This window comes from Malaclemys terrapin, chromosome 2 (genome assembly GCF_027887155.1).
Source record: "Malaclemys terrapin pileata isolate rMalTer1 chromosome 2, rMalTer1.hap1, whole genome shotgun sequence".
In the NCBI taxonomy this organism is placed as follows: domain Eukaryota; kingdom Metazoa; phylum Chordata; order Testudines; family Emydidae; genus Malaclemys; species Malaclemys terrapin.
The window spans coordinates 244976373-244997567 of NC_071506.1; the positions used below are offsets into that span (position 1 = coordinate 244976373).

Consider the following 21195-nt stretch of genomic DNA (forward strand, 5'->3'; position numbering starts at 1 on the left):
CAAAAGAAATCTGATGAGGTTCAACAAGGACAAGTGCAGAGTCCTGCACTTAGGACGGAAAAATCCCAAGCACTGCTACAGGCTGGGGACCGACTGGCTAAGCAGCAGTTCTGCAGAAAAGGACCTGGTGACTATAGTGGACGAGAAGCTGGATATGAGTCAAAAGTGTACCCTTGTTGCCAAGAAGGCTAACAGCATATTGGGCTGCATTAGTAGGAGGATTGCCAGCAAATCGAGGGAAGTGATTATTCCTCTCTTTTTCGGCACTGGTATTGCGTCCAGTTTTGCTCCTCCCCACACACACACTACAGAAAGGATGTGGACAAATTGGAGAGAGTCCAGCAGAGGGCAATGAAAATGATTAGGGGTCTGGGGCACACAATTTATGAGGAGAGGCTGAGGGAACTGGGCTTATTTAGTCTGCAGAAAAGAAGAGTGAGGGGGGATTTGATAGCAGACTTCAACTACCTGAAAGGGGGTTCCAAAGAGGATAGAGCTCAGCTGTTCTTGGTGGTGGCAGATGGCAGAACAAGGTGCAATGGTCTCAAGTTGCAGTGGGGGAGTTCCAGGTTGGATATTAGGAAAAACTATTTCACTAGGAGGGTGGTGAAGCACTGGAGTGGGTTACATAGAGAGGTGATGGAATCTTCATCCTTAGAGGTTTTTAAGGCCTGGCTTTGATGATTTAGTTGGGGTTGGTACTGCTTTGAGCAGAGGGTTGGACTAGATAACCTCCCGAGGTCTCTTCCAACCCTAATCTTCTATGATTCTATGACAGGGTGGGCAACCTTTTTGGCCTGAGGGCCACATCGGGGTTCCAAAACTGTATGGGGGGCCGGGTCGGGAAGGCTGTGCCTCCCCAAAGAGCCTGGCCCTTACCTCATATCTGCCCCCTCCCACTTCCCAACCCCTGACTGCCTCCCTCAGAATCCCTGACCCATCCAACCCCCCCCACTCCTTGTTCTCCCCCACCCCCTATTGGAATGTGGCCCTACGAACATGGGCGGAGGACTCAGGAGGAGCAGGGGCAGCCGCACAGCTGGAGAGAAGTGGCGGTCCCCTTCAAAGCACCGCTTCTCTCCGGCCAGCTGCGTGCCCACCTGGTGCTCCTCCTGAGTCCTCCGCCCATGTTCGCCGTGCTCCCGCCACCGGCACCACTCCCCTGCCCCTGCAGTGCAGCTCCTCTCCCCCGCGGAGGTGTGCCGGTGCTGAGCTGCCCGAGTGCGCAGCCCTGCGGCCCCCTGTTGTTGGGGGGCCCTATGCCGGGGCACCCTGTGTTCACTGGTAAATCTGCTCCTGAGCCGTGCCACCCGGCTGGAGCCAGCCATGCCACCGCGCTGCCAGCATGGCGATCTGAGGCTGCGGGGGAGGGGGAACAGCGGGGAGGGGCCAGGAGCTCAAGGGCCGGGCAGGACGGACCCTCGGGCCGGATGTGGCCCACGGGCCATAGTTTGCCCACCTCTGTTTTATGACATCCTGGTAAAACTCCCATCAATCTCAATGAGGCCAAGATTTCACCTCTAGAATCAACTGTTTATAGACTATGTAAGGGTTTGATCCACTTCCGATCCAGCTCAGTGGAAAGATTCCTATTCACTTCAGTGAGTTCAGGCTTTAATGTAGTATTGTAACAATGTCATACTGACAGCAATAAGGATTTTTACTAATGGGCATTGATTTGGGACTAATGAACAGAAGGCTTTGCCTCTCAACTACTATGACATTTCAGATGAATACTTGCAAAGTACAAATGAACCCCAATATGTTGTGTTTTTCACCCTTAGGCTTGTGCTGTGATATTCCATTAACTTCAGTGAAAGCAACGTTTGAAGTTTAGATGTAAAACAAACAAATAGAAGATTCAAATGCATTCCAGTTGCTCCCCAAACACAGAGACATAATAAAATTCTAAAACTAAAAACACAAATGCTTCACTCTTGTGATTTATGTCATCATAAGAGCCAGCAATATCTCAGTGCAATTTACAGGCAGGATACAAGGAAGCGAATCTTATTCACAATTCCTTCAGCTGTGATTCTGAAAATATAAAATACTGCTGTGTTTAAATGCCATAGATATTTCTTCAAAGAACACAGGGACTGGCTAAAATGTGAATGAATGTACTGGCATTAATAAAGGGAAAGATGATCAGATTTATTTTGTAGTTTAAGACTAAATTATAACATTCAAAACCTAAAATTTCATTGTCAGAGGGTAGCTGGTCCCTGTGAGTAGACCAGGCCCAGCTCCCATATCAAAACAGGTGACCCCTATTGAGCGAGTTAAACAAGGCAGGCTACACAGGCCTATCAGAGAGCAGGAAGAGGAGAAATGACTGGGGCAAGCTATGCCTGGGAAGAGGAACCACAGAGGGGTGGAGCTAACTCTGGTGGTGGGTCCCTGGAACAAGGGGTCAGATGCTCAGGGAGTTAGCCTTGGGGCTGGTGTTCCAGAAGGGAGCAGAGCTAACTGGCTGTGAGAAGGGAAGCTGGTTGGAACTTGGAATCTTCAAGAAGCAGGATTACCAGAGACCCTGGGGAGGAGAGGCTTTGACACCCTAGGACAAAGGGTGAACTGAGGAATTGCTTTTGTCTATTATGTGCTTATGTTTGGACAAATAAATCTGCTTAAAGGAGATTGGGTATGGCAATGAGTGCTTGTTAAGATGGGGAGAAGCCCTGCCATGTCCCATATGCTGGAGAACACAGGTACTTCAAGCAGCCCCACATATATTTATATATGGAGATATACCTATCTCATAGAACTGGGAGGGACCCTGAAAGGTCATTGAGTCCAGCCCCCTGCCTTCATTAGCAGGACCAAGTACTGATTTTGCCCCAGATCCCTAAGTGGCCCCCTCAAGGATTGAACTCATATCCCTGGGTTTAGCAAGCCAATGCTCAAACCACTGAGATAGCCCTCCCCCCTGAGAGAAGGGGAGAATGAGGTACCTCTTTGGTGCCCACTGAAGAGGGGGGAAACAGAGGCAGCATGCACAGAACAACCTTTGGCCACAAGGGGGTGCTCGGGTGGTGGCCACTGTATTACATTAATATAGTTATTGAGCGCAATTCACCTTTTTAAAACCTAGAAGAAACCAAATGGAACATTACATAGTACAAATTAAAGGAGGGTAATATAGTTAACACCAGCCAACATGGATTTATGGAAAATAGATCTTGTCAAACTAAATTGACAGCTTCTTTTGATGGGACAAGTTTGGTTGATTAAAGTAGTAGGGCTGATATAATGTACTTAGACCTCTGTACGGCATTTGAGTTGGTGCCATGTGACATTTTGATTAAGAAACTTGAACAATACGTACAAGATCAACATGGCACATATTAAATAGATAAAAGCTGTCTCACAAGTCACAAAATACACTTATAAATGAAAACAATCATTAAGTGGGTGTATTTCTACTGATCTACTGATCCCACAGGGATCAGCTCTTAGTCCTACACTACTTAACATTTTTATCGGTGACCTGGAAAAAATATAAAATCATCACGCATGATATAGAGATTGGCATGGTAAATAATGAAGAGGACAGGTCACTTGATACAGAGCAATCTGGATTGCTTGGTAAATGGGAGCAAACAAATAATATACATTTTGATCTGGTCAAAAGTAAAGTCATGCTTCTATGAACAAAGAATTCAGGCCATATTTGCAGAATGGGAAATTCTATCTTGAGAAGCAGTGACTGTGAAAAGGACTTTGAGGTCATGGTGGATAATTAGCTGAACATGAACTCCCAGTGCAAAGCTGTGGTCAAAAAGGCTTCTGAGATCCTTAGATATAAACAGGAGAACATTAAGTATGAGTAGGAAGGTTGTATTACCTCTCTATTTGACACTGGTGTGACTGCTACTGGAATTCTGTGTCCAGTTTTGGTGTCTGTAAGAAGGATGTTAATAAATCAGAGAAAACTCATAGAAGAGCCATGAGAATAATTAAAGGATTAAAACATGCTTTGTAGAGAAAGACACAAGGAGCTTAAATCTCTTTCATTTAACAAAGAGAGGGTTAAGGGGTGACTGAACACAGTCTATAAGTAGAGAATAGAAATTTGGTAAGAGGGCTTTTCAATCTAGCAGACAAGTATATACCAAGAGCCAAAGGCTGGTAGTTGAAGCTAGACAAATTCAGATGAGAAATAAGGCACCAACTTTTTAACAGTGAGGGTAATTAACCATTGGAACAGCTTACCAAGGATTGTGGTGGATTCTTCATCACTGGCACTTTTTAAATCAAGACGATGTTTTTTTTTTAAATATATGCTCTGGTCCAGAAGGAATTCAGGGAGGACATATGGTCTGTGTTATACAGCAGGTCAGACTAGAGGAGCACAATGGTCCCATTGGGCTTTAGAATCTATATGAGATCACAAATAAAACCTCAGATTTGGTCTTACTATATACGAAGAAGCATTGGCACCAGTAATCATATTTCTGCACAGTGGATATGTTTAATGATAAAAACTTTAAAAATAAAAATTGAGCCACTCAAAGCCAGTTTATCCAAAAAAAGTACAACACAATTCCAAAACATGCTAACATATGTTGGGGTGTATAATAATTAACCCTGGTGAACATTAATCTTTAAAGCAATGATGGGAGGGAGGAAGTATTTGGTAAGATTGTTTTTTTACGTGGGTGTTGTATAAGTTTGCCTCTAAAGATGAGGGTGGGATGAGTTACTTTACAAAATGGCATTATGAAAGCACAACTCAAACTAGCCAGGTAGGGTTTTGACTCTGCAGGTGTCTAGTAAAACTGCTTGGATTGGGAATCATAAGCAAATGGTTACAAAAATATAGCAAAAGAGTTTAGACCAATCACACTTGAAGGGCTTGATTCTCATTTGCGTTACGGCCTCTTTACATCACTCTGGCATTAAACTGGACCTTAAAGTGTGTGTGAATTACAGTACACACACACTTTACATTGTAAGACTAGCACAAAGGACCTTGCTATAAAAGAGTATCAGGCCCAAAGTGTAACTATACTAGATACAGTGGGGCCAGATCCTCAACCCCTCGCTATCAGTGCAAAACAGCTGTGATGCTGCAGAATCTGACCCCTCGTGATTCCCCCACACATAGGAATTCTCAGGTGGTGTAGCGCTGGCACTTGGGGGAGGGAGCAAGAGAAAGGGGCATACTTTGATGCATCTTCAACTCACTGAGCCCCAGCTGCCAGAACAACTGGGGCTACATGCAGCCAGGCATAGGTTAAAGCAGCTTTTAGGGGACTGGCCTGGCTTCCAAGTAGATTCAGGATTGGAGGGCAGCAAAGATGGCTTGAAACCAACTCTGCCCCACCAGATGCCTCCTCAAGTCTTGCCCTGAGTACAACTCACCCACACGGGAGGATCTGGCCCAGCAACACTCCTTGGATTTACACTAGTGTAATGGAGAGAAGAATCTGGCCTAGTTCTTACACCAAAACAGACTGTCTGGTGGTCCTGTGTGAGGCATCCAGGAGTGGACTATAGCACACAGTCTGAAATCATTTAACTGCTTCACCAGTGCTGTAGGTGAAGACTCAAGAGTGGGGATATACTATAAAGACTTACCTGTAGAGAACTGGCATACCTTTGCATATGTCAGCACCCATATCCATTTGAGTTGCACGTGTGGCAAAAGTTTTTGATTCAGGGCGCTCTTAGAAATTTTTCATTTACAGTTTACATGACACATTTATAATAATATTAGTGACTAGCTGCCAATACAAATTTCAAGAAGGTTTTTAGCAGCTTGTCTTCTCATGGGGAAAAAAATCTGGCTTTTGGCTTTTAAATTGTCTTTCATTTTGTTTTGTTTTGTTTTTAAATGAAGCTTGTGATCTGACATAGGATTGAAAAACCTTGGTTGAAATATGTTCCCATAAGAAATATTCCCACTTGGAATATGGAATATTTGTCTCTCTCTCTCTCATCACAGACTACAAAAATTTGTTTGGTGGTGTGGATGGGTATTTAGTTGCTGTAGTGCTATTTACCTTCTAAGTAGCATTAATAATAAGTGAAGTTAAAAAGACATTTGGAATCTTTAATGTTTAATTGTTATTTAGTGAATGCTGCTATGTCTTTGTATGTTTGGCGATAAATTAAAAGAAAAAAGATATTTGGTGACAATATACTTCTTCAGCGCTCCACATACCACGTTTTATTGATTTCTAATGCCGTTCATTTTATACTCTACATTCTACAAGGTGACTTGGAGCCTTGTTTTGAAACATCTTTCATGTTCCAGTTATCCTCATCTTTTTACAGCACTGTTTGTTCTCTATGTATCTACCTTAAGAACTTATTGTGACAGATGGACAATATTCTGCAATATACTGAACAAACCTTATGGAATTAAGATAAACTTTACTGAGTTAAGTTAAAACTTATTGAAGTAGAGTTAACATCTCTGGGAGAATTGTATTAAACATGCAATGGCATATGTGTTATTGTGGAATTGTATGTACCCTCTCTAGTAGGAGAATGGTAATGAACTTCCTCAGTTATCAGCCTGCGGAGACACAAATATTCTAGTTCAAACTGGATTCTCTAAGGTTTTGGATTAAAAGCCTGAGTTTAGGCTGACCTGGGGCCTACTTCTTGATCCAGCAAATAGACAGAACCTCTGGTCCATGAAGGGCCCCAATCCTTAGAGAAGGATTGCAAGGACTTGGCAAACTGAGGCCCTATAAGATTGGGTGCCAATTCTGAGCTGAAGCTCTGATGAACTTGTAACCACAAGGATGCCCTAGGGTAGGGTATTAAAAGACTGCACCTGCCAGAGCCCCTGTGAGAGTTAGGATGAGCTCTGGTAAGCTTATTAGCATCCATGTAGGTTCTTTTATTGTTTTTTTATGTTTTCTCTGCAATGCTTTGTACCTTAAGAATAAAGTAGGCTTGCTTAGAGAGAGCCATGTAATAGCATATATCTGTAGCAATAACACTGTTACCTGTCTCTGAAGAGAAAGCAAGCGGATGTCCTAGGGCAACCTGTCTGTGCTGGGAATGACACAGTGAAGGCAGGGAACTGTCCAGCCTGGGAATACTGCGGTCAGAAGAGAGATGGACATGTGTCTCCACCCAAGAGAGGCAACAGCTGGGGAGCTGAAAGCCAAGAGTAGGTGCCCTTGATGAACCACTGAGGGGAAATACAGGTGCAACCACCCTGAATTGTGACCCTTAAGATAGACCCCATTACTGTAATATCTGAGCATTTCACAATCTTAAATGTATTCATCTTCACACCACCTTGCTGAGGTAGGGAAGTGCTATAATCCCCATTTTACAAGATGGGGAACTGAGGCACAAACAAGCTAAGTGACTTGTTCAAGGTCACCCAGCAAATCTGTGGTGTAGCAAGGAACTGAACCCAGTCTTCCAAGTCCCAGATCAGCCCTCCCTGCCGCTGGCCCATCTTAATCTGATACAAGGGCCCAAGGAAACATTCTGCTTTCCGTTACACACAGCAATTCCACTGATTTTAGTAACTTACTCCAGATTTAAGGCCAGGATGTAACAGAGCCCTACATTAGTGCACAGGTGAGGGGAGTGTGCAAGGATCCTCTCTCCTCATTCCTCTTGCACAACCTACCCAATGGCCTGTTACAACTGCAGTCTGGGTGCTCAGGGGAATGCAGGGACTGGTCCCTTGGTGCCCCCCTGGGAGCAAACAATGTCCCAAAGAAGAGGCATGGCCATATCCCTTCACTGTAAATAATCCCCACCCTAGTAAATAATAGTGATAATACACATACTACTATAACTTTCAATTTGTTCAAAACAGCGCTCTTCTGCATTTGAGCTTTCATGAGCATATAAAGACAAACCCTTCGTCTTTATACAGACTGCCTATAAAATGATGGCTTGCTTCTGAGGCAGGCTTTTAAAGCCTCTAATGGAGACGGCACTGGCTAAAATAGACAGCTGCACCCCAAGTCTTGTGCCGACTGGTATGTTCACACAACACCCACTGCTGAGAGTTTCCACCATTGCATTTTAAGTCAGCAGGCACTTGTGCTTTTTCTAAGGCCTGGTCTACGCTACAGCTGTAAATTGACCTAAATTACGCTACTTCAGTTACGTAACGGAAGTCGACGTAACTTAGGTCGACTTACAGCTGTGTCTCCCTCCAACTTACTTTACTCTTGTCGGGGAGATGGAGTACAGCAGTCGACGGGAGACCGCTTTGCCATTGACCTAGCATGTCTTCACCAGACCTGCTAAATTGACACCGCTGCGTCAATCGCAGCATTGCCAATTTAGCAGGTAGCGTAGATATGGCCTAAGCTGGGCTGGAGTGTGAAGGTCACTCACTCCATGCAATCCACCTCATTTAGTCCTTCTCCAGCTTAATAAAAACACTTATGCCTTTTTTGTGTTTTTTTTCCCCGAGTATTAAAGGCAAATAAAATTCTTACCTTGTGGTTATATGTATGCTAAAGAAAATGTACTGAATGAGGTGTCTCCACTCCCCTTTTCTAAGCTTTCCATGCACTTCCCCTAGGAGAATCCCTCCACATTTTGAACTCTCAATCACTAATCATGCTATATATAATCCTATTTACTGTTCTGTAGAACAATCTTATAGCTGCCCTCTCCCCATCCAGTTAATGAGCTTTTTTTTAATCCATTCTGTGATAGATTAGCTCCCCATAAACAGATAGATACACTGTGGTCCAGTTCTCATAAAGGCAGATGTATGTGGTTCACAGCAACAGGTCATTTCAGAAAAATTCTGGAAGGGGGGGCGGCAAAGTTGTGTCAGTAACCCCCACTTATGCCTCCTTGCTGAGGCTGTGGCTGCTTGTGGTTGGTTGGCGGGCCAGTCCCATCACAGAGTGGGGGAGGCAGGTGGGTGGGGTTTGGGCAGCGGGCATCTCACCAATGGCCAACCTAGGGCAGGGATCAGGGCTTTGTCACTCCACATTCAGCTCCAACCCAGGCCACTGCTGATGCTTCCTGACCAGCAGCACAGAGAGCAGGGATAGTGCCAGAAGCTACTCAAGACAATTTGCCACCCCTTTTCTAAAAGGCCTAGCACAGCAGATTGAGTTGGGCCAAATCTGACACTTTAGGCAGATGCCCAAAAGTCGGGAGGGTGGGGAGCAAACCAAGGTTGGGATGGCTGCCCCTCATAGCACATGATATCCTGCTTCACAAGACTAGAAATGTTTCAGACTCAAATATGTTGATTTTCCTATACAATTTCTTACTTAATGATATAATTACAAACCAACTTGAAAGTATAAATGGTCAATTAACTATTTTAACAGAAATATTAGGCATAAATTAAGAAATACTCATTTCGCTAGATGCCAACCAAGCTTCACAAACTTGAAGAAAAAGGAATCAAAAAACAAGCATACTTAATTGTTATGCATCTCACACATGATTCTGGGTTGATCGCCAGATTTAGATGTGCTCTGAAGTAGGGAAGCCTAGAGCAGCACTGTGATACCACAGCTAATAGTGAATTCTGAGATTTGCTTTGATAACACTGAAAAAAACAATAATGACGACGAGCATGGAATGAATGCATAGGAGGCAACGGTATCATAAAACACTGATGCCACTAATGCATTTCTGACTCTTGCCTGAGGGACTGAACCTTTTAAAAATACAGCTAGTTTAGCCTGAAAGCTTCTTCATAAATGCTTTAGCCAGTTAAACAGACAAACTTGAAACAGACACAGTATTTTATTAAAGCTTACTGTAAAGATATTATTGCAACTAAAAAAAAAAAAGTATGCAGTGGAAAAAACACTGACTGCACAGGAACCTACATCAAACTTTTGATTTTCAGCCCAAAAGCCTCTGTTCATAACATTGAGTTTATTTCATGTAGGAAGACACATTTATTACATATGAACAAAAATGCATTTTAAAACTGCCGCAGATTCACAATAAACACCATATGCACACAGATTTAAATTCTGAAGTAAATCAAAATGTTATAACAAAACATTGTGAAATTATTTCCTCTTTCACTTTCCTGTTTAAAAGATTGGCCAAGACACACACACACACATTCAGGGCCCTCAGTTTTTAGCAACCCTTCACATGTCAGTGCCCATCTGTTTTTGTCTGTATTTTTAAATGTCTGTTTCTAGCCCTTTTTGTTGCAGAGATCACCTTCAAAATATAAAGAAAGCTCCATGGTTGACAGCTGAGTAATTTTTTCTAAAAACCAGTGATTACTCATGAGCCACACTAGAGCCAACCAAGGCTGGGCTTTGGGGCTTTTGAAGCCCATGACCATCAGTTTCTATTTTTTGATGGAGGGGAAGGAGCCCAAACTGAACTCTACTTTTGGGGAGTTTTTCACTAGTGGTGAAAGGATTCCACAAACTCCTTCTCAGCTGTTCACAGCGAATCCAGTTCTTCTTCTGAGCTATGAAAATGGCCTCCAACTACGGGGGGGGGGGGAGGGGGAGGAGGGGGGGGAGGGGGAGCTAAGCGGAGGAGCCAAATTGGCCTGTAGTTGCTGACAAATGATGTGGTGGGGAGGCAAAGGAACAGGAGGCCCTGCTTCCTCTTACTCCCAGATTCAACAGTGGCAGCCACTCTGGGAGGGGTGAGGAGGCAATGCAGAGGATAAGGAGAAAGGTGTGTGTGGGGGAAATAAACTTCAAATTCTTGGCAGCATTAGACCCGTTGGTGAACACTTGTGAGAGGAGAGGTTGCCAGGAAGCATCATATGCAGAAGCCAGAAGGGGAGGGGATATTTAGTGTGTAAACATTTGGGGTGGGGAGGAAGAGACAGAGCTGTCATGGGGGGAAGGGAGAGACAGAGAAATATGGGAGCCTTCAAAAGATTGAGGGGGAGAGATAAAGATGCTGGAATGTGAAGAGAAAATGGAATACAGATGAGAGCAAGGGGAAGACACAACATAATAGGAGGGAGGGTATTGGCATGAATGAGCAGGCAAATATAAACAGACAAAACTGAGAAAAGGGAATGGTGATTTTCAAATAAAGAGACAGACAAGGGAGAAAGGAAAGATAGTAATGAAAAAACAGAGAAAACAGTAATGAGAAAATGATGTGAAGATGTATACAATGAATCTGGAGAGAGACAGAAAGAAAAAGCAGGGGATGAAAAATGGGAGAAGAGAACAAATGCACGAAATAGCCGAAACTGTTAAGCTAGTGAATTTTATTGAATCAATTTATGTTCCTTTATTTTATTTCCCCGATGACCTCTTATCTCTGTTGGGGAATAGAATGGAATCACAATTGCGAATACATATTTCTACTACTGGCTACTACACATTATGTATAGTTAATTAACTAGAGAAGAAAATAGACTATTACCCCAAAATCACCAGAATACATACTAAACCCTTGAGTAACTATGGAGAAGTAGCCCTAAGACCTCTAGCTTAACTGGAGAATTGTCTACTGAAACAATTTTTAAATTGTGACACACAGACATATCCAGGTTTTTTTATACTGCTACCAAAATCAAGGCATCCGAGCAAAGGCAGATAAGATCCAGGTTTTCTGGAACAGAGGAGACTGAAAGATGCTTCAAAAATTGCCCTCTTCCTACCACTTACCAATTTAAATTAATGTAACTCCAAAAGTTTGTGGGGGTTTGGCGGAGACAAAATCATCTCCTTGACACTCCCCAAAATACAAGCGCCAGCAAGAGCTGATGATGCCACTAACACATGCCTGCTTCAGCACAGTTTTAGGTATTAGTGCTAATATCAATATTTGCAGAGGAAACAGAATCTCTAACGTTGGTCTTGGCAGGCAAGTGATTAACTGATTTTCAAATATATTGTTATAAAGGGCCAAGTTTCCAAACTGGTTTCCAAAACTCCATCCACAAATTTGGCATACACTTCTGTTCGTACATCCACAAAATTGACATTCCTCTCCCAAACCCCTCAAAAAAGTTTTTATTTTTCATAAATAAAGGTCTGATGCTGCCATAGAAATGTAATATACAAGTTTGGAAATAAAAGCAAGAACTCATTCTAATGATAGTAAAGACAAAATATATATAATTTTAAATATAACATCTGTTCCTGGGGACATACATTAAAAATACATTTCCCATGTTGTTCTGGAATCCTTGGTCCTTCCTTTTATTTGATAAGATTTGTGCATGAGCAAATGCAATTTCTGAAGCCCTTTTGAAACCTTGCATAAAATGTCATATTACAGGCCAAATAGCACCTTTCATTTTCATCACTACATGGGGAAAACTGGGGACAGAATTTAGTTTACATTATATTACTGGTTTGAGAGAGAACAGATTTTTAGATTTTGAAAAACATTGCAGTTCATCTCTTAGGGCTGGATTGTGGCAGCGTTACTCACATTATGCCAGTTCCAATGGTCATTGAATGTCCTTTAAGAAAAAAAGGGTAGCACAATCTGACCCCTTTAGGGGGAAAAAATGGATCCTACCCTAAAATAAGCTTAATTTTAAATAGTTTAAATATTTAAATGTACAGCATATTTCCATGAAGAATAAAAACATAACTTTCATAGAAAAAGCTACTGAAGAAGTTCATAGTAAAATAACATCCTCTGCTTGTCTTTCCAAATACTATTAATATTTGATTTCTTCTTATTAGACAATCCTCAGGCTGACACTACAGCTGAAATCCTGAGCCTACTGAAGTCAATGGGAATTTTGCCATTGGCTTCAATGGAGCCAAGATTTCTCCCTATCTGTTATAGAAGTTATGTTATCTGTACTTGTACACCTATATATGTACACACATACACACACACTATATGCTACTCCTTTTCTGTAGAAGTGTGATCTTCATGCATTGTATAATGCTTTTAAACAATGTAAACTTTCTGCAAACCCTTATTCTTATGATAGAACATAAAGTCTAAACGAAGTGCTTCAACCTTATCAAATTTAAATATATCAATAATTTTTGTCAAATTTCTACCATATTGATACGTTCACCTGAAATGTTTCAATTTTGTCAGATGAGAATTTTCCAAAAGAAATCTGTTGCATCAGAATTAAGTATCAGGTTTCATTTATAAGTTTGCTATTGTTCAATCACTTTCTTTAGTCTGAAATTCACTATGCTAATGTTTTATAACACTTCTCTTTTCTCAAAAGATAAGGAACTTATCTGCAAAAACATCACTTGCACCATTCACCTTAGGCTTTCGACAACTAGCTGTAAGTGTTATTAGTGGACCTCTAACATAATATGTTCAGGGTTTAAAAGCAAATAGTTACCAATTTTCAGTAGCTCCTTGTCTAATGGGGCACAGCAATTTGCCTGCACACTATCAAGTGCAGAATTACAGACTAAATAATAATATATCTTACAAAACATCTTACAATAAGGTTCTTAGTAAGTAGCAATATTTGAAAATATGCCAAAATATACAGAGATATTTGACAGAACAAGAAAAAACAAATACTATTTCAAATCCACTAGATACATACAAATATTATTTATTATTGATATTACTGTAGCACATGGGGACCTCAACCAAAATAGGCATCCCATTGTGCTAGGTACTTTACAAATACAGAATAAAAGACAGTCAGTACTTACTGGTTTAGCATTACATCTAGAATGAATGATGACCCAAATGCATCAACCTGGAAGCTGGCTCGGGCAACATGAGTGGACTGCAACGTTAAAAAGATTGGAATGTGTTAGCAGTCTGCTACGTCAAAATGCACCACATAGATTTGAGAACATAATATAGACAAAAAAATGAAATAAAAGTACTAAGCATCAATATGCCATTAGCCCAGGAAACATTCTTACTGTTTAGTGTACAAATATGTTGAATAATGGTTGTTTTTACTATATTATCTGATTTTATTCAAGATATAGAAGTAGCAGGATAATATACCCAATAAATAGAGGCAATATTCCCTTTCATAAATTTCTACCTTTAAAACCCATTGTCAAACTTAGCATCTCTGCAGGTAGGAGTTTTCGAAACAGCATCCTGTATTGGGGTGTTATTTCTCTAATGATACATCACTGTTGATCCACAGGAACTGCAGGACACAATACCTTTCTTTGGAACTCATATTCTCAACAGAAAGATAAAAACAACCCAAACCAACCTTCCCTGACTAACCATTTAGATTGCACCTGGTTCTGGAGACAAATCTGTGGAGAATAGCTTGACAGCTGCTAATATGAAGCACGCTAACTTGGTTAGACTGCTTCATTGTGGTCTGGTCTAAACACCCTCAACCCTCATTGAAATTATATGGAGATGGAAGGTACTCAGCACCTTGCAAGATCAAACCCTTGATCTTCTTGATGCATGGAATTTTCTCTCTTCAGCGCACATACATAGGAGTGATAGCAGTGTTATAAACTGCTAAACCATACAGTCAGCTACATTTATCATGTGATTTCTGGCCACCTCACTTACATTCTACCCACTAATCTATCTCGGCCAGAACAACTTCCAACATTCCAAATCCCTGAACAGCTACAAAGAGCTGCCATTTAAAAAACCTAAACAAACAATGTGCTAGAGAAGTCTCATTCCTTCTCTCCTAGCCAAATGTATCCTTCCTTCATTACCACCAAAATTACACTAGTCCAATATTTACTCCTACTCAATGACATGTATAAGGTCTGATGTCTCACAACCTGCAGGGCTAGAAATGGGAGCCTTCCCCCCATCTCCGTTAGAAAAGGAAAATTCCCAGTTTTCCAGTGGGACACAGAGCACATGCCACTAGTCCTAGAAAGTCCCAAGAAACTAAACTGCAAAACTGATTTTTCTTTAAATAAAAAGCCATTTTTAGACCACTTTGGAGGAATTTTAAATTAGTTGCAATTCTTCTTTCCCTCTGAACCCTGTACAACTGGACTTGTAGTAACTAAGGCAGAGGGATTTAACGGCTTTATAGGCAGAGGGATTAAAAAAGTACTATTTTTTTCTTTAAAAAACCCTCATAATACATTTCTGTAAATAAATGCAATACAGGCTAGTGCAGAGGTTGGGATGGCCTGCACAACTCACTCCAAAGGTGTGGAAGCAAATGCCATTTTTCAATGCTTCTCAATACTACGGTTGGTCCAGTCCAGGGAGCAATTTACAGAAGCCTCAAGTTTGTCCTAATTTATGGTCATCTGCCCATTGACCCAAGAGTCTTTCAGCACCTGGAGATTGCACCCTTTCCCTTCAGGAACATCCCTATGCCTGAGGTAGTAGGCAGGGGCAGCTCTAGCTTTTTTGCCGCCCCAAGCACGGCAGGCAGACTGCCTTCAGCGGCTTGCCTGCGGGAGGTCCCCAGTCCCGCGGCTTCGGCGTACCCGCCGCCGAATCCACGAGACCGGCGGACCTCCCGCAGGCAAGCCTCCAAAGGCAGCCTGACAGCCGCTCTCATAGGGACTGGCAGGGCGCCCCCATGGCTTGCCGCCCCAGGCACGCGCTTGAAGCACTGGTGTCTGGAGCCGCCACTGGTAGTAGGGGGTGTTGTGGCTTAGGGACATATGCCAAATCTGTGCCACCCAGGTACCCCGTATATACAAGTGGAATCCTCACAGAGGCAGATAAGCCAGCTTTGGGGCTACTTTGCAGAACAAAGTAGCCAGAGCAGAATTGGGCCCAATAGATTTTTACATTTCATAAATGGGAGTTGCGATATTAGGAAAGTTAGCCTGCAACACATGTCGCTCCCTTCTACAAAGTGCAGAGCTACGTCACTTCCACAAAGAGGTCCACAAAAAGAAATGCCTGGGCAGCTATATTGGGCACAGTGAGTGCTATATATTCACACTGGAAGGTCATGTGTTGAGAAAAGGCTGTTCAGTAAGGTTTCAGCATAAAGAAGGAAGGAAAATAGTGAAGTACAGTAGAACACAATTTGAAATCCAATCTGTCATGTTTGTACCGACAAAGTAGTGCAACCAGCTCCCAGGCTGGCAAAAGCTTTGAAAAGGAAAAAATAGGAAGGGTGGCCCAAAAAACTACAGAGAAAATCCTCCTGGAAAGGCTTTCTGGTGGATGCTCCCTGTTTAGAGCTGTGAAGAGGAACAAGCCAATCTTCCTTGGCTTTAAGAAGAGGAAAGTTAGGTTAGTCTATTCGGGGGCTCCCAAGGGTCCATTCTCTTTCATAGGGAGAAGCTCTCCTCACTGCGGTCAGTTGCTAATGATATCATCAGCAAGGTCAGAGCAGCACTGACTGCACTGAGAACAAAAACTCACACTGGCTGCTGCCCTTAGAAGGGGATTAGTAGGGAAATAATGGGAGCTCCTCCAATGGTAGTTATTCCCAGGGAACTGGAGAAACATCCTCATCTGCACAGCAGATGAGGAACAGCAAGGAAAGCTAGGCTGGAGGAAGAGGAAAGGACCAGAGCCCCTGAACTTCCCTCTTTGTAAAGTCAATGTTATTTTACAAAAAGATTCCTGAAGGATTAAGGAGGGATGAAGGCCCTGTAGTCTTGCCTAATCCTGGACTTTGGAATGCAGGGAGACATTATGCCTAGTAGAGTTCACAGTACTGTGGCTAGGTCTACACTGGGGGGGGGGGGAGGGGGGGAGGCGTGTCGATCTAAGATATGCAACTTCAGCTATGTAAATAGCGTAGCTGAAGTCGGCGTATCTTAGGTCAATTTACCTGGCCGTGAGGACGGCGGCGAGTCGACCGCTGCTGCTCCCCCGTCGACTCTGCTTCCACCTCTCGCCGCGGTAGAGTTCCGGAGTCAACTGCCGAGTGATCGGGAATCGATTTTATCCTGTCTACACTAGACGCGATAAATCGATTCCTGATACCCTGTTTCCCCGAAAATAAGACATCCTCCGAAAATAAGGCCTACTTACAGTTTTGCCTCTCGTTGTAATATAAGGCATCCCCCCGATAATAAGGCATCCACCGATAATAAGGCATTTTTCATTTCTGAAAAATAAGACATCCCCTGAAAATAAGACCTAGCGCATCTTTGGGAGCAAAAATTAATATAAGACACTGTCTTATTTTCGGGGAAACAGGGTAGATCGATCACTACCTGCCGATCCGGCAGGTAGAGTAGATGTACCCATAGGGTACGACTCTCCTATCTTTCCTTGTCTACGTCTCTTGAAGCACTGAACTGCTCCCAAGTTCCCTGTGCTACTTGCAGCCCACAATGAGCTACCAGGATCAAGTTCTCACAGGTATCACCTTATCCTTTCCATGCCTGGAAATATATAGTGGAGACATATTCGCCATCAATTTCCTTGGTGGAAAAGGAAGACATGACAAGTAAAGGGAATTACACCTTTTTGGTTTGCTGGCTTCTTTTTTAAAGTACACTGCATGGGTATTTTGTTGAAGGTTCACTAATATGGGAAGTAAGAGTATTAACACAAGTGACAGGGGTTCCCCCCAAAATACAGACCCTAAGTACAAATTTTAAAAACAGGGTGATTTTTTTTTAAGTGCTTAGAAGATAAGTAATATTGCTGAATCCAGTGGAAGTTTGAAAGAGAATTTGGGTTGGACCTTCTCTTCAAAATGGTCCAGTTTTGGTAATGAAATGTATATGCATATAAATCCCATGAATTTAAACCCTGCTTTAGTTGTAAGAGCCAATGTAAAATTAACTATGGAGCTGCTAGGGTGCCTCCTTATCGATATCTTTTTATATATACAATTCACATATTTATAGATTTTAAGGCCAAAAGACACAAGACCATTATGATCATTTAGTCTGACCTCCTCCATAACACAGGCCATAGAATGTCATGAGGTGATTCCTCCATCAACCCTCTTATTTCTCATAGAGCTACTGCAGATCTTTTAGAAAAAGACATAGAATCTTGATGTTAAGACTTCAAATGACAATGAATTCATCCCATCCCTGGGTAAGTTGTTCCAATGGTTAATTACCCTCACTGTTAAAAATATGTAGCTTATTTCTAGTCTGAAATTTGTCTAGTTATGAGATTCCAGGCATTGCATGCATATTTTTATACACATACACAGTTTTACACATACAAATTACACACAAATGTATGTGTGTATAAATTATATATAATTGATTTTATATATATATAAATAAAATACACACACTTTTCATGTTATGACTTATTTATTGCGTTACAACCTTTAAAAAAAGAAAGTGTGAAGTGGTACAATTTTTATAATGATCCCTTTCATGTAAAATTAGTCAATATCAGGAGAGTGGGAGTCTTCTGAAACTTTAAAATTATAGGGTTTTCAAGATATTTAGAATTATTCTGAAGCCTTCACTGAGTCTTCCTACAGCAAAATTGTTCAAAACCCCTTCAATTCTCTCTTTGTTATGCACTAGAACTGAAGTGGTGACATAATTTTTAGGTGAATTTGATGTGCTCATATTCTCCATTTCCCAGTGCCATGCAATGGGGTTAGTACTGATGCCTTACATTAGTCCCCAGTTTGCATCTTATGTTCAACCCAAGATTCCACCATTTACATCTGTGGTCCCCAAGAGTTCTAAGATTGAAACCCAAGGAGTTTAGAGAAGCCCAGATCTGGTACCATGTCCATCTCTTGCTTGCCACTGCAGCTACTAGCACCTCCTACATTATCAAAATTATCTGTAGCAAATCAACAAGTTTGCCTTCCTTTTTCAGTTCTCAGGCAGCAGTGTATGCTCCTGATTTGGGTTCCAAATGCCCTCTTTTCCAGTTGGATTTTGCCACCTTTTTTTTTTTGGCACTTCCTCCGTCAGAAAATGATGGTCCAAGGACCTCCTATTTATCTGCTAGAGGCCAAAAAATGTTCCTCATCTTTTTTTGTTTAGTTGTTTGGTTGTTCCATGGAGGCAGGTTTGCTAACCTCTCACTTCAGCAAACCAGCCAGTCGTTTTGTATCTGCTTATACACCAGTAACTGCTGCACAAAGATCTATGCTGTTAGCTGTTTGTTACTATATTATTAAATTCAAGAGAATTCTAGAGCACATTTCAAATTCTTAACAATGGGCAAATTTTCACAATTGTTAGGATCTTTGCAGGTGACATAACTGATTATTCCATATGTCATTACACAATGACATTGCCCATGGCTAATTTCATAGTAATGGAAGTGCAACTATGAGAGGCATGAGGGTTTGTTGTTTGGATTTTTTTTTTTAACTATTAAGAATATTGTGCCATATTGATCTGGTCTGGAAAATTTCCTCCCCCAAACATGTATCTGAGATGTGCAATTACTGTGTTATTGGATACTAGAGCTGACCCTTGACCACTATTATTCCCAGACAAAAACTAAAATGTTAAAATGATGTTAAAGTAAGAGTAGGTATCAGTAATTTAAAGTAAAACATTACACGGATGTTGCAATTATCCAAAATTCATAGTTAAGGCTAAACTTAAAAGAAACCCAAACCTGTTGAGATATGGAAATGCAGAGTTTCAATAGCAATTTTGATTATATTTTTGATAACATTTTTGTTAACAGTACTGTGCAATATGAAACATTTCCAAAAAGTAACCTTTTTTGGCAACAGTTTGTTGTTGTTGTTGTTTTTAAAATGGCCATTTTGGACCAAAATCCTGTTTGTAGAAGAAACTCTAAGAGACCCAACCAGGTCTGACGAGGGGGGGAGGGGGTGAAGCCAGTACCAATTACCAGGGCCCGGCGGTCCGGAAGGGGTCCCGGCTTCCCCCCCACCCTCGTTGGCCCTGTTTAGCCGGTCCGCCCTTGCTGGGGGGGCCCGAAAATTTTTTTTCACCGGGGCCCGAACCCACTCTCGGCGGCCCTGAACCCAACAGAAAAACAGAAATTTCATTCTGATTGACAGAGTGGGCATAGCTTTAACCAGAGGCTGGTCTCTGTAAATTGGTCAAGCACAGGACTGAGGGAGGAATCCTAATTCCAACACACTGGAAGTAAAGAGGGCTCCCTTACAAGAACTATCCCTTAGAAAACAGTTTGCTGTAATAAAACACGGAATATGCAACATCCCAAATTATCAATGAGGAGAAATGGACAGAAAAAAAATCCTCTGTCCATCATCTGACAATTTGAAGTAAAATCAATTCAGTACTAGATCTCATCGGGAATTTTTTGTAAAAAAAATGTCAATTTGTCTAAAGCTAAACTTTTTGCAGCAATGTATCGAGTTTGACAAAACTTTGTTAAGAAAAGTTTCTCTGGTTCAGGATGGATTTTTGAGTCAAAAAACAGAAAGAGAGAGACCACCCCAGAAGAACCAATAGCCCAGTGGTTATCGAACTCAGCTGAGATGGAGGAGTCCCTGCTCTACCTGATTCAGACCATGACTTAAACCTGAATCTTCCATATCCCACGTAAGTGCCCTAACCACTGGACTCTTGGCTATTCTGGAGTACTTCAGTCAGTCAGTCTTAGTGTATGCTTGTGTCTGTCTCTCTTTCTTTCTTCACTTCTCCCACCCCCATCAAAAAACTGTGAAAGTTTCTGTTCCATTCTGATGCACAACGGGAAAATTTTCAAAATCTCAAATTTTCATGGGATAGGAAAAACATTTCTCACCCAGCTCTATTCAGTATGTTTTCTAGGCTCAGAATAATACTGAATATTTCTGCAAGATGCATGACGTAAAAAACTTGCTTCTACATTATTTTTCAACAAGACTACGAATAATCATATTTTGACAATCTGAACTGTTTAGAGAAGTGATAAAATGGCTACCAGAGAATTAACTTCAGATTCCCAGACACATGACAACAAAAGAACCAAAGGGAAGGAAATCAATGGATTCTTTTATGCCATCTAACTCTAGCAATAGTAACAAGAAAGGCACCTGCAAGGGCTCTTCTCAACCACTGAAGCAAGATAATCAATTATGTCATTCAGTTCTCAAACCAAGCAACTTTCCCAGAAAACTGAAACATTTTTATCATAGATGTGACACATCAACATGTGACAACTTAATCATAAAAATGGAGTTCCACTGACAGAAGGAAGAAGCACACTATGCAGTATATGAACAAGAGACAGAAGTAGAAAACACCATTTTAATGAAAAAAGCATAGTGCTTCCAGCCCTAGAACAATCTAAAAGTTCCAGAACCACAATGCTAACAGCTTGTGTGCAAGTAAATAAAAAAAAAAAGACAGTATGATTAATCTACCTCTAAACTAGGATGATTGCAGTACAACATATCCCAAAGAATGTTGTCAGATTTGCATGACTGCATAACATGGAGTTCCTGAGCAACTACTCTGTAGACAGTACTGAGTGTCATAGACAGCTAAC

General features: G+C 41.6%; 1 protein-coding gene across 11 annotated transcripts in view; it reads right to left on the minus strand.

Annotated features, from left to right (window-relative positions):
• The window catches only part of ADAM22 (ADAM metallopeptidase domain 22), a 211548-nt gene that overhangs the window by 175475 nt on the left and 14878 nt on the right, over positions 1–21195 (minus strand). For all 11 annotated transcript variants that reach the window (XM_054020544.1, XM_054020542.1, XM_054020539.1 and 8 more), the window contains exon 3: positions 13560–13636. In XM_054020544.1, the coding sequence (XP_053876519.1) occupies positions 13560–13636 (77 nt within the window). The remainder of the gene's footprint in view (positions 1–13559; positions 13637–21195) is intronic.